Genomic DNA, 17,875 nt, shown 5'->3' with positions numbered 1-17,875 from the left:
CATGTTGCCAGGCCAGAACTTGAGGCTATTCCTCCCTCCCCGCAAATTTCTGAGTATCCCCTATGGGATCTGAACCATTACAGAGCTCTGCTGCTGAGCTGAGGGTCCTGGCTGGGAGAGGGACCCCTTCTTTGGGAGGACAGGAGGAAGGGGGTGAAGAGTCACTTCTACCACACCTACTGGTAGTTTAATTTAATTTTTTTAAGCTCAATCAAATTTCTGGAGCTTGAATTTTCCCTGACCGCTGTGTCTTGTTGCCTTTTTGCTTCTTTCCCTTCTGCTTAAGCAGCTACAGCAGATGCTGAGTCTATAATAAGTTATTCAGCAGTGATCATGCTCTTCCTTGGATTTAAATTTCCACATGTTTCCCTTCAGGCTGTTTCCAACTAATTTCTGCATTTGCATAATGCCTCCCTTAGGGATGCTCTGGCACAGCCCCTTCTCCCCCGCTTTGGCAAGTTCATCAGAGATTCAGGCTATTAGCGGAAAAGACTCTAATTCTGTTGGCCCTTTAGCCCACTCCTTCCCATGCATCTCCAATTAAAAAAAGACAAAGAAGCAGTTTGGGGTTCAGAAGGATGGAATGCCCATGGGAAGTGGGCTGAAGACTGCTGGACCCCCCACCCTTGGAAGCCCCTGTAGGGAACCAGCTGGAAGAATTACAAATTCAGAAGCAAATGCTGTATCTTATTGTAGATTCTGGTCTGGCAGCCCAAATAATTTTGTCTCAACCAGAATCAGCAGGGACCCCCCACCCCTGCTGATTCTGGGGTACTTGAAGGGGAGGGATGAGGAGGGCTTTAGCTGGAACAGCACTGAGCTGGGCATGGTGGGGCTGGTCACCCCTGCTGCAGATGCACCCACAGACATCTCCTCTCCTGAAATAAGGCTCTTGCTTGGTTATTTGGAAGGATGGGCATCCAGGAAGGCTGAGCACATGCAGGAGAGGGAAATGAAAACCATCACATGGCTGCCAGATGAGTCTGCCCCTTATTACTCTTCTCTAAGGCCACCTCATTCCTTTTGGACATGCCAGCCTTTCCCTGCAAATTCTGCCTCTCTGTCCACCAACAGAAGACATCAGAAGCCATCTGCTTACTTCCTCCTGATGTTTGTATTTTTCTGCCCCTCTTCAAGCAGATTTTATGCTTCTAGTCTCCAGTCTCTCTCCCTAATTCTTGTCCAACTACACAGGGTAAAAAAAAACCCTACACCACCATCCTGCTCTCGGTGGCATTTCCCAATGTGATCTACACTGACATACACCTCCCTCCAAGATACCCAGACACCAGCTAGATTGTAACTTCCTTCAGGAACAGGATAAACACCTCCAGGTTTAAGTGTGTGAAGCTCGCCTCTTTGATAGCCAACTCCACATTATTATAAACAGAGTCTTTTCTCCTGCTTTTTTTATTAGTTCTTCCATGTTAAAAAACATAATGGTAACTTTCAGACCAGGTTCTGTACATGTCTCTGATGCACTTCTCTCTTTTATGGCTCAAGTACAATGGCAATCGCAGACATTAACATGCTTCTTTAGGATGAAATGTACATTTGCATGGCACCCAGCTGAAGGAACATGCTGCATCTCTTGCAAAGCTGGCTGCAGCCTGTCCAGAAACTCTGGGAAGGGGTGAGGGATGCCCAGAGTCTGCCTGCAGTCTCCTGCACATAGGGAAAAGAGGCAACAGGAGAGCCAGAGAGAGGAGGGATGGTTAAAGGCGGATGCTGGAGAGTGGGGGGTAAGGCAGGGCTTCTTTACGCCAGCTCTTTGGGGCAACCATTGCCTTTATACCCACTTCTGAAGCATTTAATGTATTGCTGAAAATATACAAATAAGCAAAAGTAAGATGTATGAGGGGGGCTGCTTGGTATTTCCTTGTTACCAGAGGCTTTTGGATGAATGGAAATACCTCTCTCCAAGGCACGGGAAGGAGTGTGTTGAGGTCACCCTGTGTCTCAGGCTCCTTCCACGTCTCTTCGTTCTCTGGATCTCATCCCCTCACAAACAGCACTCCCACCCCAAATTCTGCAGGGTTTGTCAGCCTTTTCTTTCCATCTCTCTTTGTGTGCAGGGCCCTGACCTAGCACAAGGAGTGGAATCCTTCAAGACCAGCACCCCTCCCAGGACACTTCTTAGGTAGAGATTTCCATTACAAATCTTTTGGGGGCCCAGCACTCTGGGACGGCAATCTTACGAGGGCTCTGACTTGGGATCATCATGGCAGTCACTATTAGCACAGAGAAAACCTTGCTGTCTCTACCAGCTTGCACCAACAATGGGAGAGATGGTGTGCAACCACCAGCCTGTCTTCCTCCTATGTTTCTGATTTGGGATAGAGCAGCAACTGGGATGTTCTCCTGTGGATCAGGGGTCTGTCTGCAGAGGGATGTAGAGAGCATGCTTGTTGGTCTTGTCCATGCTCTGTCCTCCTACTTCACTGCAGCTGAGGGGTCAGGCCACCCCATGGCACTGAAGTGAGAATGTTGTCCCCATCACAGGAGTCTGGTGACCCCACCAGGACTCTGGCCTCCCAGAAGCAGCAGCAGTCATTCCCTGGCACCATATTCCCTCTTCTCCCTGTGTGTACCCTTCATGGGCCAAGCCTGGGCAAGTGATGGATCTCCCAGCTGTGGGGCTGAGAAGGGAAGCTGTAGCCCCAGACTGGGGTTGTTGCACCAGCCCAGCAGCAGCGTGTGGTTTCTCTCCTGCACATCTTCTACCAGGCAAATGTGCTCCTCCTTTTCCCAGCAGCCAGGCTGGTGCTCAATTCCCTGTTGTCAGATGGTCACATGTCACAGCCTCAGGGAGAACAGGGGTCTACTGTTTGTCTGAAAGAGGAAGAAACCTGCACAGGACATCCATGCTGGGGCCCTTGCTTGCTGTGCAAGCAGCCCTCGCAGGCACTGGTGCTCTGTGCTCCGCAGGAAAGCTCAGTCCCAGAAGGGTCAGCAGCCAGGGATGGCAGTGACATGCAGGTGGCAGCTACACGTGGCCCCCTTTCGAGAGATAAGCAATCAGTGCTACCACCACCCCGATGTACACTCCTGTGCCAATGGTTATGGAGAGCGCGGCAAGGAAGAGAGCTCGGCGGGAAGCTGAACTGGCCAGATGAAAATCTCCTTTGGAGACAGCCTTGCTGGTCTGGAAGGAGAAGAAAAGCTTGTTGCTCACAGCTGTACCAACCTGGCCTTTAACCAGCATGCAGTTGTTTCATTACTGAGTCAAGTGCTTCTGGCCACTGCATCCCATGGAGGCTGGGAACAGACAGCAAGGTGTCTGTCAGTCTGGGAGTGCTCAGAACAGCAGTGCCACCTGCACACATTTCCCTGTGGATTTTGCCTCCAAGGGAAACATGGGCTTCAGCTACTTGTCTGAAAGCACCCATCTGGGCACACAGCCAGAGCTGTCAGTGGGTGGCTGGACTCTTTTAAGACCTCAGTGCATGGGGTTATGGCTGTGGTACTGACCAGATATCAGTGCATCCTATACAGAGATGTAAGGAGAACTGCCTAGGCTTAGGGAGGTGACTCTTGATGGCATGGTCTGTTGGTCCAGCTGTGCTGCCACCTGATTTTCCCTGCATGGGGTTTTCAGCTGAAGCCTATTGAAGGGCTGATGAAACCAGCAGTGGAGACAGATCCTCATCTCTCTGGAAAAGGATGGCAACTTCCAGCTTCTCTGAGTGCTCAGGGCATATTCCAATATCTCTTATTACCTACTACTTGAGTTCAAGTTGCCAGGTGGGCATCAGTGCATTCAATGTACAAAGACACCAAACAAAGATATGGTCCTTGCCTCAGTGAGTGAACAAAGGGGGTAGTTATAGAAAATGGAGTTAGATATAAATTGCCCCACCTACATCACCACATGGAGAGTGCACTGTGCTATCTTGCACTACGTGGAAAAATGTGAAATCAACTGCTCCTTGGGGTCCTAATCAATTAATGCTTCCCCTGCCTCTCACCAACTCTATGCCAGGAACTCATGTAATATATTTTTCCACCTCTGTTTCTATCCTCTTGATTTAACTTCTTAATGCCTCTCTTCTTCTATTCTTCGTACAGCAGCATCTATGCAAATGTGGAGTAACTCCTCTGGCTCTGCATGAATTATTCTGAGTCAACAGTGATGTAAGTGAGCCCAGGCTCCAGGCCAAGCCCTCAGGGACACAGCAGCTCCTGTGAGCTCCAATGTGCATCAGAAACAAGTGCAAGAAAGGAGCTGTTGTGTGATATGGACACCAAGCTCCCCTTTGCGTCCAGCCTCCAGAGCAGCCTGGCTCCTGTGGCATAAGCTGCCTTAGTCTGGGTCATGGTGTAGAACCTTCACATTACTGGAGAATGGGAGGACAGGTGGTAAAATGCCATTTTCCTGAACCTGTCTGGAGGGTGAGAAGCTGGGCAATGGGCTAAGAGGAGCCCCAGTTCCCTAAATAACAGCCAGAAAGCCCAAAGGAAAAGCCTGACCTCCAGTAATCCACACCAGAACTGGAGGGGTTCCAACCCCACAACAATTGTGGAGACATCCAGGAGCACCCTTTATCTCAACCCTCAGAGTTATGGCCATGGCACAGAGATGAGCCTTAGATTCAGAAAGGTGTTGGTCACCTACATGGGCTGCTGAGGCTTTCAGGACCTCTGCTGTAACATTGGCACATGCAGGCAAGCAAAGGGATTCCTTACCCCTTGGGAGAAGTAGAAGGCAGCAATCCCCAGGGGCCAGAAGCAACACAGCATCGAGAAAAGGGCCAAGCCCAAGTGGTCCCGGGGGGGAAGCATCAGGAAATGATCCTCGCTTTCGCTGTCGCTGGAGGAGTCACTCTGCAAAACCAGATGGATTCAGCACATGCCCACCTCCCCGTGCCGCTCTGCAGGCTGCATCTCAGCACCTCGCCTCCCAGCTCCCACTCTCTCCTGGTCCTGTCACATGTTCTCATACAATTCCCACTGGCAAATTCAAGGAGTAAATTTCAAAAATATTTTAGACTCTTCAGTATGGTTTGATGAGGAACAACGTAGCTCAGCAAATTGGATTCTTGGTTCCCTGCCAGAGCAAATGCTGGGGGTCTGGGATTTCCCTGCATTAGAGAGAGTCTTAAACTGAAATATCTTCAGCTTTGGCAGAACTGACTGTTTGTCAGCTTAACCAAACTTAAACAGAGTGACTTATCCCCATTAGAGTCTAGGAGATCAATATCTTGCTAAACTAATTTAGGAAGTGAGGGAAGGCATTTGAATTGAAGCCTCTGTTGCAGGGGCAACATGCCCTGTCCTCTTAGTGAGTAACTGCTCAGTGGCTGTGGTGAGCCCTCTTGCCTTTGGGCACCTCTGGGCCAGCCTCAGACCACCCTGCAAGTGATGTGTCTTGGTGGGGAAAGGGCGCAGAGGTGGGGAGATCCCTGCTGCCATCTGAACAGGCTACATCACCAACACCAAAAGAAGCAGAGCTATGCTGGGTCATCAGGCGTCAGCTCCAGTGAGCTCTGGGACCCTCTCCCACCTCTCAAGATCCTGGATGATGTTTCCCAGCCATGGCACCACTGTTCAAGCCATAGTGGGGCACAGCACAGCAACGAGGCTGCTTTGTCAGCTCTCATTCTTCCTTGTGCAGGATTCATCCTGTCTTTATATATATATATATATAAAGCTTTCTCTCAGCTGCTGCCATCACACATGTGAATTTTGCTGTTATGCAAGAATTGCTGTTTCTCTTTAGCTCGAGTGCCACAGCAGCGGCAGGCTGCCCTTCTCAAAGCATTCCCATTTCCCAAGGGTCTCGCAGACACCCAGCTCCCTTTTGCTCCCAGCAGTAGGCAGCCAGGCTTCTCTTAGGGAAGCTGACCTCCTTCTGAGGTCAGCAGTGAGGAAAAAGGAGCAGAAGTGATAAGGAGGAAGAAGAAATAGTGGGTGCACAGGGAGGCTGGTGAGGCAGGAGATGGTAGGATTGGGGGTGGGGGGGAGTTCTGGGTAAAGAAAGGAGAATAATTTAACAAGAATTTGAGCCAATGTACAGAAAGAATGACCACAGGAGTTTAGTGCTATCCTACCTGTCCAAGCTCACCTCATACTCCTGGAGCTCCTCTTCCTCCACCTCATAGGAAACAGTTTGGATACAGATGTCACTCTCTACCAGGCAGGACCCTTGTGCCTCTTGCCCTTCAGGAGCTTCAGATGAAGACTCTTTGCTTTCTGTAAAAGTGGTCTCGCAGCTTTCCATCTTGCTGTCCTTGGCCTTGAGAGCAGTCTCATCCTTCACAAGGATGAAACTGGGGCCGTACAAAGCTTCAACAGCCAGCTGCAGGGAACTGGCATCCAGCAGCTGGTGAGTCCTGGCACCACCAGTGTTTTGGAATATGTAGGAATACAGTTTCCCTTGGCAGCGATGACTGGGGTAGTCCTGGCTGTGATGCTGGTGGTAAGAATAGCTGCTGCGAAGGTGGCCGTTGGATTTGGCCAAGAGCGGGTTTTGGAGCTCACGCACGCTTTCCATGCTGCTGGCAGCGGTGGTGGTGGGGAGATCCTGCAGGAGCAGAGGGGTGGGAGGGAGTAGGCTGTTATTTCAGCAAGGCAAGGGAGCAGAAAAGCACAGCCAATGTCAAGAGGCTAGTGGGAACAGAAAAAATTGGCAATACTGGAGAAAACAAGACCCCTCCCCACCTCTGAATGCTATCTCCCCAGGTGGTAGCAAGATAAGGATGCAACCCTGCAATAAGGTTATCTGATTCAGGCTGGATTAACATGAGGACTTGCTGTATCTATAATGCATCTTGGCCAAGTGCAGCCTGACAGGAAAGGACCTACTGCGTCTTTTCTGCTGGTTCATAATGTGTGCTGTGATGAAGACTGACAGCACAGAAGTAGATAAGAGACTGACAATCATTCAAGGAGCCTTCCTGACTTCCCAAAGTAGAGGGTTGCATGATGAATTATATCCCTGGACATTACACATACACCTAACTGGCTTTCAGGTGCACACGAAGTTCTCTAGGACTCATCCAAGCCTGAACTGGGGCTGAGGCAAGTGCAGTGAGCCACCAGGAGAAGCCAGGGGGCTGCTGTGAGGACATGGAGGTGGTGTTTAGGCTGGGGTGGGAGTGTTGGATGATCATCCAGCTGTGAGGAGGAACTGAAAGATGTGGAGATTAAAGGGGAGACTCCATGGGGTTTGGTCCACTTAGAAATGATGACATTTTAAGTAAATGATCCATCACATCAAAGTGCTGTTTAAACCAGCTCCACCCCTGGGTACAGTGGCAGCCAGACAGCCTTGGCTCTGGGCCACCAGCTTCAGAAAATGCTGAGTCCAAAGGAGATCCTCAGCTACAAATGTCAACATGGGTTTCTTCCTCAGGGAAATTCACCTTCCTCTCCCTTCCTCCATTTCAGAGTACTGAAAGCTTGTACTGCTCTCATATTTTTTTCCCACGAAATTTTTTCAGATGAAATATTTCCACTCCTTTCCTTCAGAGGACCATTTACTATTTTGGCTTCCCAACCCACCTTGGAACAAAGAAAAAGTACAGTGAAATATGTGCATTCTCAGGAGAGAGAAACAGCTACTTTGCCCTCTTCACTACCTAAGCCCCAGGTTTTACAGTCTCTTTAGCATTTTCCCAACTCCCAGACCATGCCACCTTATGTGCCTTGCAACCTCAAATGTTCTTGTTCTCCTTAAGAGACCTGGGTCACTAACTCCTCTGCAGGATGCTATGCAGCAGGGTCACACTTCCTCCTGCTGTAAGAATCCCTGAGGTTTTCTGATAGACAGCACATCACATTGGCTTTAAATCTCAAGAGGGAAATATAAATAGAGAAACTGGAGACTTTAGAAACTGAAAAGCTCAAGTGGTCCTGTTTCCTTGGCCAAACTCTACAAGATCATGCAGATGGAGAGCTGTGTATGGTTTTAAATGGACCTGTCCATTGGCTTTGTTTGGGCAAAGCCATCACATTTTGGAAATCTGCTCAGGAAAATGGAACTGCTAAAACATGCTGCTAAAACACTGTGCATTTTGGTGAATGCCCTTCACTTCTCCCTTCCTAAAACCATTCCCTGCCTTCCACAGTCTCCCACCTTACTTATAAAGCTGGTAGTGGCTCGTGCAGCAGATGGCCATTACGTATATTCAAAATATTTAAGGGAGATGCATATTTATAGCAAAGACAGTTTTATTTTCTGCACAGACACAGAGAAGCTCAAAGCTACATCCCAGTTTTCAGATAAGGAAACCACAATCCTCTTCTTTGCTTACCTTAACATGCAAATTAGATTTCTAATAAAATAACATATTTTCTAACAAAACTGTAAGGAGAGACCAGTCACCAAGTGTTGCCATTTGAGAGCAGCAGCCAAAGCAGGAGCCCAGCACTAGCGAGAGAAAATTGACGGTTTTAGTTCAGCATCCACACCTTATTTCAAGAAATGATTCTGGCAGCAAGCTAGGGTAGGAAGGAATGGGATCTTGCTGAGAACTTCTGAAGGCAGTCAGTTCCAAATGTGTTGAAAAACACTAGCAGACAGACCTCGGGCAGGCTGCTGGCCATTGGGCAGCAGGTGCTGCTGGTGTGGAAGTTGCTGTGCTTTTCACTTTGGGTCCTCAGCAACAGGTTGGATAAAGAACAGAGCTGCACAGAAAAGCTGTATGTTCACAGCAGCTAGCGCTGGGAAACAAGAGAGTGGGAGGGGGAAAGAAGGGAAAGGAGCTGGGAGGAATTGGAAACCTAAAAGGCAGTTTGCGAGGTGCCAGGGAACGAGTGTGGGAAGAGTGCATCTATGCAGCTGGACTGCTGCTGTACATGGACTCTGTTGAGTCTTATAGGATGCTAGAAGGGCTAGTGGGGGATGTCTCACTGACCTGGGCTGTGGGGAAGAGGCAGCGAGGGCTTGCAGGCAGCAAACATCCTAGGGTGAACATACCTTGGGAAAGTAACAGTGTGGGTATCAAAAGAAATCACAGGAAAAAACTCCTGAAGTATGAGGAAGTCTGTGAATGCGGGCAGGGCAGGGCTGAGGCTTCATCCCAGGGAAGTGGGGTAAGCTCAAACCTTTCTGGTCCCTCAGATTGTCCTGGAGCTGTCCTTAGAGCAGAGGCAGGATCTTGGAGCTGCTGCACAAAGCATGGACAGGGCAGGGCTACAGCTAGAAGGATTTAGCTTGTGCTAGTCCTGTACCCTCTGGAATTTAAAAATATTTACCTGTACTAAAGTCTCTTTTCCTTGCTGCCTTCCACTCTTGGGCGTTGGGGCTCATGCTCTCCCTGGGAGACTGCAGGGACAAGGGGAAAAGTGAAGAAGAAAATCTCACAGTGCTTCTGATAAATAAGCAAAGGAGCCACCAACTGCATCCTTTGTGCCCAGTCCTGGCATTTGTCAGCAGTGGGGAGGGGTCAAGGAGGGCCAGTGTCACAACACACTTGCAGCAGTGTGCTCAGCCCTGCTTGAAAGCAGCCAGGCTGAAACCTTCCTCTCCAATAATGGTGAAGATGTGAAAGGGTTCCAGTACCAGAGGTGTTAGAGATGCTTCCCACTCCTCAGTCACCAAGATTGGCACATCACATAGAGGCCGTGTACCGAATGATCTGGGTTTGCTGGTGTAGACAAGGGCCATCAAGCCTCTAGAGATGACATTAGAGAGAAAATGGCAGAGAGGGTGAGGACCAGCCCTGCATGCACATGTGCAGGGAAGGGGAGAGTCGGACCAGCCCTGTCCCCAAACCCCATTAGGGTTATCTGAATCCTACAGGGAATTTAGCCACACAGGGACTTAAAAAGGGAAGCCTAGTAATAAAATACACCTGATGATAAAGAAAGACTGTTAATAACGTGGCTTGGGGAAAGAGGAATGTAGTCAGAAAATGAAAGCAAGAAAGCAGTAAAAGACAAAATTGTCAAAGAGTGGCCATTCTCTGTCTTTATTATCAGCAAGACTGGATAGTGTGCATATCCATCAGCCCCATGGGGCTAGTCTGGGCAGTACTGGCAGCAGGTAACGGTGGTGAGATGCTGTGAGGTGCACGGGGGGATGCACACACACAGAGGTGCTGCGAGGTGCATGGGGAGGATGCACACGTGCAAGCACACACACACAACTTGGGCACACCTGGGAGGAGGCAGACTGCGGTGCCCTAGTTGAGCTGAACCATTGCTGCAGCTCTACTGCTGCCTGACAGCTGCTCGCTCCCTACCGAACCGCCTCCCCCTGTGCACGGCTGCTCCTGTAACCAGCTGGCTGAGCGGGCCCCCACACTCCCCAGCCTGGTTGCAGCAGTCCCCAGCAGAGTGGGAAATGCACAGCTGTGTTGTGTACTCTCAGCTTCTTAAGGCGAGTACTGGGGAAAACGAGCCAAAATAAGGCATGAAAATAAAGAGGTAGCAAATTTAGCTTTGTATTTCACAGATCTCACCTCCACACCACATCCCCTGAGGCAGTTCGCAGAGGGACCCTTGGCACAGATGCCAGCTATGATAAGCCAGCTAATGATGAATTAAGTAGCTGTTCTAGGAATCAATCATCATTTAATTGCCCTGTCAAGCAAACACTCTGCCTTGCTTCCCAGGCTCATTAGCAGGTTGTGGCTGTGGTGCATGTCCCCAGACTCCAGAGTGAGAAGGTTGGCCCACCCTGGCTGAAGGCTTTCCCCTTCAGGACAGCACCGGTGGAGGTCGGTGCCCTCAGGTACTGGTGTCCTACTGCACTGCCATCCCCTGGCTGGTCTGAGGGCAGGGGACAGTGTGAATGCCTGTTCCCAATCCAGCTGATGTTAAGCAGCACCGTGGCCAGGTACAATTGCCATGCCCCAGGATAGATGTGGACCCACTCCTGATGGAAGAGGAAAGCATAGGAGATTTGTCCAGCACTTGTCCCTGAGCCCAGACCTTCCTAGAAGCTCTCAGGATGTGCTTTGGACCTTCTAAACAGAGGCCCAGGTCCAGTCAGGACACAGTACCTCTGCCTCAGGGCATCAAGCTTGTGATTCTGACAAAGAGAAAAACATCTCACAAAAGCTGCTGAGAAGCAAAGGCACAGCACTGGCTGAGCAGGTGTCATTTTGGAAAGGGGGGGGTGAAGGAAGGGCTGTGAGAGCTCATGGACCAAGCCCTCTCTCAGCCATAGGAGCCCGTGCAGCAGCATGGATCCCTGGCATGTCTCAGCCCTGAGCCCTGCAGGGTGAACCACAGCTCAAGGGGAGAAGGAAGTGCTTTCATCAGCTCCACAGACATGACTGCAGAAAGCAGTTTCACTCCAGCCTACACTGAAGCACTCCCATGGATGCTCGTCCGACACCGCTGATTCTGGCTTGGGCACAGCACAAGCATGTTGATTGAGGGGCTGTTCATCCCCGGGGTGTCATAAAGCCTTCACCAATCCTGGGAAAGGTTGCTGTGGCACGAGCATCAGGTGAGGTGGCCTGGGGGCTGGAAAGGTCAGAGGGGTGATGTGGGGGAGGCAGGTCTCAGTGTGGGGCAGGAGGGAAGGGTGGTGAGACATGATGGCCCCAATGGGGCTGGTGGAGATGGTACCCAGAGAAACAAAAGAGCACAGTAGGGGCAGCAGTGGGAAGGCAAGTGGTGGGCAAGAAGCATGGGGCAGGGGAAGCAAAGTGACATCTGAGTCAGACAGAGAGCTGGACCCTGGCCACCAACAAAGAGAAGAAAAGGACTAGGAAGCTGCTGGAGGGGAAAGAATTGGTGAAGACCAGGAGGGAAGGAAGAAGGTGACACAAAGCCTGGACTTGGATTAGAAGGAGGATAGCTGAGGCATTTGTGATGTAGAGAATCTGATTCACACCTTTGATACAGCTGGTTTGATAGAGCTGGAAAGGAGTGAATAAAATGTTTGTTCTGATCTCCTGACAGGTGGAAAGCCAGTACCAAAGGGCTGCTGGCTCCAACAGAGACTAAATTGCTCTGAGAATTGGGATGCGATGGGCCGCTTTTCAAGGATCACAAGTCAAACTGGGCAATTTCCAGGTGGAAATCGGGTCTTTATTGTCTCTGATAAAAATGTTTCTCTGCAGCAGTGGTCTGACCCATCTATGCTCAGAACTAGGGTGCTGCTCCTAATGGTAGGGAGCAGCAAATCCATCCCTGTGGCTGGCAGGTAAGAGCCAGGCTGGTTTTGGAGAAGCCATTCCAGGGGCTCTCCAGGGCTGGGGCTCCCACCCCTCCCGGTCCCCAGCTCTGATACCAGGTATCTGGACACACTGACCGTGCCCACATGAACAGGGGAGCAGTGGAAACTCCATCGCCTCCAAGTAGGATCCCCATAACTCTCAGCTTCACACCGGGAGTGCCTGCACACAGGCTGTGCGGCGCCTGCAGGGTGGTCGTGGCTGCCGTGTCCCCCGCCTCGGCCGCGTCCGGCGCTCGCCAGGCGGCCACCAGGTGTCCCCGGCGCGCCGCGCAGCGCCCACCGCACAGCCCCGCACAGCCCCGCACCCTCCGCACAGCTCCGCACAGCCCGAACAGTCCCGCACCCCCCGCACAGCCCGAACAGTCCCGCACCCCTCGCACAGCTCCGCATAGCCCCGCACCATCCGCGCCGCCCGCACAACCCCGCACAGCTCCGCGCCGCCCGCACAGCCCTCCACCACCCGAACAGCCCCGCACAGCCCGCACCGCCTCGGCCGCGGGGCCCAGCCGCTCCCGACCCTCAGCGTCGCGGGGCTGGGACGGTGCCTGCGGGCGAAGCCTGGGTCCGGTGCCTGTACGTCCAAATCGCTGGGCACGCTACGGCGCCCCAGCACCCCATGGCTGGCGTTGGCTCGTCTAGCGTGAGCACGGCGCCGGCCCGGGGTCTGAGCTCACCGAGCTTGCCGGGATGCACCTCGCCGTGCCCCTCAGCACGAGAGGTACGGGAAGGGCTCATGGAAGCATGGATGATGATGGAAATATAGCACATGGTGGTGTGGGTGGCTAGGTGTATAATTAGCAGGTTTGGACTCTCTCAGCGTGCCCTTTTTTAAGCTGGAGACGCAAACAAGTAAATAAGGCTGCTGTTGGAAATTTCTGCAGGTTGTCCCGTGTACAGGGGACCAGGGAGGAGAGTGGGCAGTGTCAGGGGTCTGCTCCTACGGCTGGCCAGGAGCTGGAGGGCAGCAGAGTGGCCATGGGGTGCCAAGCTGAGGCAGAGCAGAGTGGGTGACCTGACTGGTAGCACTGAGCCAGGGAAGTGGACCAGGACAGGATCAGGGATGGGCAAGTTCTGAAGGTTCCAACAACCACAGTGGGACAGTCATCTCAGCCTCAGAGCACTCCTGATGGGTTTGCACCCAAACAAACAGTAGCCCTGCAGCATCTTCAACAAGAAGCCCCTGTGAGGGGCTTTAAAGTGGCACATGACACCAAACAAAACTGATGGACTGCTCTCACCAGAGACTTCTTCGCTTTCCTGTATGGGGACCCAGCAGGGTTGCTGGGAGGCAGTGGAGGTCAGGGCAATGACTCCCAGGTGTCGCTGCTGGGACTGTCAGCATCTCCAGCCCTTTGAGGCATTAACCAGTGAAGACACTTTTGGAAGCTGTTGGGCTCTCACTTCTCATCTGAGCCAAAAAATAAAAGTCAAGGGTCAGAGGAGATTAATTCCCCTGCCTGCTATAGCATCTAAGTCACTGTCCTGGAGAAACATGAGCTCAGACTGGGTCTGGGCTTCAACCTTCTCTTCCTCAGCTCAGGACCATCCTAAGGAATTACACTAAGACTGCTCTCTGAAGAGAGGGATGTTGGCATTCTGCCCTCAGTGTAGAAAACCTACTTAGAAAAATCCATGTACGCAGAGCCACTGAGAGCCAAACTCACTGACACCTGGGCTCCAATGCTTCCAGCACAAAGGCAGCCAAACCCCTCGCCTGAGGTCAGGCTCCTTGCTCAGAGTGCCCAAAGGGACAAGTATCCCACTGGCCTGCTCACAGAAGTCCTTCAAGATGTGTTTTCTATCAAGACATTCTCTCTGCTGCTGGAAGATGCACAGAAGCTCTTGCTGGCAGATTGTAATTTTGCTCATGGCTGATTTTCCTCTGCTAATGACTACAGTCCTCAATTTCACATCAGGTTTTCTCCATCACTATTTATACCCAGTATTGAACTGAACACAATGGTTATCCTAAATGTCTTCATGCTCTTCTCCAAGTAGGCAGTTTTACTCATACCCTTTTCTCCAGTCCCATTATCTCTGCTTCAAGGCTTTTCTGCTCATGAGGTCCCACAGGCCATTAATGGCTGTTTTTACTATGGGACCCTGCACCCCATCCCCCCCAGAGACCACTCTGAGAGTATCAATACCCTGTGCTGGAGTAGACCTGTGCCTCATCTTCCCCTCCAGGACCAACCATGTTCCCTTTTGCCCTGCAGCCCAGCCTGGGACCATGTGCAGGTCTGCATCCCAGGGATGATCTCCCTTCAACATCTTGCACAGAAGGGGTCAGGCAGATGGGACCTGGCTTTCTTCCAGGTGAGAGACTTGCACCATCCGAGACCAAAATGGGGACAGGGACATAGCACTCGAGGTAGCAGCAGTTGTTGGGGGCACAGAAAGATGTCTTCCCCTTCACAGCTGTGGCTTGCTGATAGAGTGGCTTAGCCACAGCACCTAACTCCATCCTCACATCTCCCTGAAAATCGCCCTCTTATCAATTGAAGCTGGCAATGTAAAGCGTCTATTAATGACTGCTCATTTGTCTCTGTTTAGAACATATCCATACTCAAATGATTCATTAGCACCCTGAAGGCTAGCGCATGCAGCACCCTCCTTTCCCTGTTGCCCTGTTTATTTTATCCATGTCTCTCTGCCTTCAGTTCAGGGCTATTTCCACCTTGCTTACCGTGTCCTGATTCTCCTGGGGTTCACAAGACTCCTCTGTAGTTCAGATGTTTAATTCATCTGCCAATGATCTACCCTCTCTTTAAAAATGAACTTAAGTTGTGGAGACAACACCTTTCCAGCTTTTCCAAACCCTAAGTTTCCAATTATCAGCAGTAAGATGACTTCCTGGTCCAGCAAATAAGTGGATTGCTGTCTCCCCATCTGGCAAACATCTGCAGGCCCAGACAAACTTCAAGGTGTTAAAATTATTACTAAGGTCAAAAAGTAAAATCCAAACAAGATGTTGAGAGTCCCTTCCATATTCCAAAATTCTATATTGCCAAAGAATACTCAAGTGGAGATGTGCCCTCTGAGTTTGAGGAGGGGCAGTTCACACTGGTTTATTCTATTGTCAGGAATATAATGAGAGGAAAGGCAGCAGCTGCCCCCAGCCATCCCACAAGCCTTGTCCACCACAGTATCAGACTCCAAGATGATGCAGAGGATAGTGCTAAATTTTCTTCAATATAGTATGGAAACACATGGCATTGAATCTCTGATGTGCCTTGGGCCAATTTTTCACACCAGCTGTTGAGCTTCCAGACACACAGCTTAGGGACAAATCCTGCAACCAACTCTGGTTTTCAAAATATACCCGAAGTGTTTTACTCCAAAAGGAAGCTGGTTTAAGTGATGCACCCAAGAAACACTGGGGATCATTGTAGCCTTCCCTTGCAGGCTGAGCAAAATGTTTGATTTGCTGCCTTTTTCACTTGACAGGGAAACTGCCACAGAAAGACAATTTGGAGGAAACCTGTAACAATTTTTTTCCCCTTTTGGCCCTTCACTCAGAAAAGCCAATCATTTGCCCATCTCCAACTCTACAAATGGAGAAATTCTGTCTGAAGATGTTGCCTGAAATTACCACCCTGAAAGCAGCAATGCAGTTGCAGCTCCTGCGAGTGGTACCTGCCAGTCACAGGCTCAGGTCCAGACCTTTAGAAACTAGGCAGAAAAAGGGGAGCAGAAAGGGCAGAGCTTTGGACTACCTAGTGAAGTCAAAGATGATCCTGGGAAGATGTGAGTATGTCCCAACACAAGCAGACGGTCTGTGAGGGGGGCAGAAAAACCAAAATGGCCTGAAGTGCCCATGCCCATGCCAGGGGCCCACAGACTGCTCTGCCATAAGCTCCTGAGCCGGCCAGGATTGGCCCTTTTGGGGCTTCCTTCAGGGAGCTTGTAGGTGGTAGAGGGAGATTTTAAAGGCAAATTTTTTTCTGAGTACTTGGTCACTTCTCTGCAAGTGATGGTGATGTCTGCAGGCTGGGCTGAGGGCATGAAGGAGTTGGGTACCATGCAAAAGCAGGGATCTGCTGTACAAATCCACCGTGCTAGAGCTGCAGCAAATTAGTCATTCTTTAATAATGGTGTTTATTACCTGCCTCTGACGGGGGCTCAGGGACACAAAGTGAAGTGGATTCAGCTCCCCAAAGCTTTAGCTCTGCCAGCTGTTTTTATGACACAAGAAACTTTTCCCAGAGAAATGCAGTCACTGCATTTTGGCTTGGGTAATTTCTTCTCATGACAATCTACAAAGTAACCAGCAACTATCCCTCAGAGACCAAAGCTATTCTTTCCCTTGCGCGTGGCAGGCAGGCTCAGACCCCACTTCTCTGGTTTCCCCTGGTATTTATATAGCGCTACCTTCCTCCTGGGAAAAAGGTTTTTACTGGTGGCAGATCCAAGCTAAATGAAAGGGGAATTTATCTTTTTTAGAAGCAAAGGAAGCAGCCCAGTAAAATGGATTTGGGAGAGCAGTGTGGCTTTTGTGAAACCTGCAGCAGCTTTGGAGAAGGAATTATAAACAGGCACTGGGTAGAGAAGGAAAGTGCTTCCCATTGAAACTCCTTGAACGAGTGGCTTTTTCCCCTAGACACAAAATGGGAGGTCATCCTCAGGGCTACAGGGAGATGGTGCTGCTCAGGGAAGTCGTGTCGTTGGCACAAGTCACGGCATCCTCAACAGCTGTATGTACCGAGGTCCCCGGACTATTCCCCTGCCCAGCTGCATCCCGCGGATGACCGGCAGTGGCGTGGCTCCCGCCGGCTGCTGAGGCTTCTCAGAAGAAGAAAACCACCCCCAAACTTCAGCCGGTGGCTGAGCTGCCACCCGGGGAGGGAGTCCTGAAGGCAGGCTGGGTCCAAGGTGTCATTGCAATTGCTCCGACATATCTGGCCTCCAAAACTTTGGTTGAAATCCTTACATTTTGGCCACGCCAGAGCCTCTGACGAGATAATTTGTCCTGGTTTCTCCAGGTTGTAGCCTTTCATTTTTACATTCCCCAACGTATTTTTCTGACCCCTCTGGCGCCACTCGAGCTCGGCGCGAGGCTGCCTTTCCCTGGGGACATGCTGCCACCCCACTGGAGCAGCCTGGGGACCCCGGGGACGAGCTCCAGAACCCCCCGGGAATGCCGACCCGCCCGGGTGCCAGCGGGGGTGCCCCCACCCGAGAGCCGTACGCGGGTCCTTACCTGCGTGTCGAGGAAGGGCTCACCCGCCAAGTTGGAGCACCGGCGGCAGGAGTGGAGAGGCGGCGGCTGGCATGACGGCGGCCGGCAGCGGCTCGGCGGCCCCGCCGCGGCCTGTGGCCGGGTGGGCGCCCGGCGGCCCTGCGGCGGGCCCGGCCGCGGCCGCGGAGAGCGGCGGGAGCGGCGGAGCCCCGGCCGGTGCCGGCGTGCGGCAGCGCAGAGGCACGGCGCGGTGCCGGCGGGGAGCGGCGCAGCGCTCCGGCTGCGGCCGGACCGCGCTTCACCTCCGCGCCCGCAGAGCCGCGCTCGCCCGCTGGTGCGATCAGCGGCTCGAGGGCTGGCTGAGGGGAGCCGCGCCGCTGCTCCCGACGTGACTGCTTCTCCTGCTGCTTCCGATAACACGGCACAAACTCTCTCCTTTCTCTTCGGATCGCTGCATTTCCCAGGGCGCAGCCCTTCCCACTCCTCCAGCAGGGGAAAGACCCAGTGCCAGTGAGCAGAGTTTAAAGGAAAAGGATAAAAGCGATTTCTCGCTGCCCGAG

The 17,875-nt window shown here is 51.7% G+C and overlaps 1 protein-coding gene across 3 annotated transcripts; it reads right to left on the bottom strand.

The window, feature by feature from the left end:
- Positions 1-1,394: 1,394 nt before the first annotated feature.
- Positions 1,395-17,472, bottom strand: SYNDIG1L (synapse differentiation inducing 1 like). 3 transcript variants are annotated; one of them, XM_053946939.1, is made up of 5 exons: positions 17,337-17,410; positions 13,375-13,544; positions 6,065-6,523; positions 4,687-4,824; positions 1,395-3,145 (listed from the first exon to the last, which is right to left on the bottom strand). In XM_053946939.1, the coding sequence occupies exons 3-5, from the start codon at positions 6,491-6,493 to the stop codon at positions 2,987-2,989; spliced, it is 726 nt and encodes a 241-aa protein (XP_053802914.1). In that variant the 5' UTR covers positions 6,494-6,523; positions 13,375-13,544; positions 17,337-17,410; the 3' UTR covers positions 1,395-2,986. The 3 variants fall into 3 exon arrangements, with proteins under 3 accessions (XP_053802914.1, XP_053802916.1, XP_053802915.1); XM_053946941.1 differs by lacking the exon at positions 13,375-13,544 and having other exon boundaries at positions 17,337-17,472; XM_053946940.1 differs by lacking the exons at positions 13,375-13,544; positions 17,337-17,410 and adding an exon at positions 12,622-12,641.
- Positions 17,473-17,875: the final 403 nt, after the last annotated feature.

This window comes from Vidua chalybeata, chromosome 6, assembly GCF_026979565.1.
Source record: "Vidua chalybeata isolate OUT-0048 chromosome 6, bVidCha1 merged haplotype, whole genome shotgun sequence".
Lineage (NCBI taxonomy): Eukaryota > Metazoa > Chordata > Aves > Passeriformes > Viduidae > Vidua > Vidua chalybeata.
This window is presented reverse-complemented; position numbering and strand designations above follow the sequence as displayed.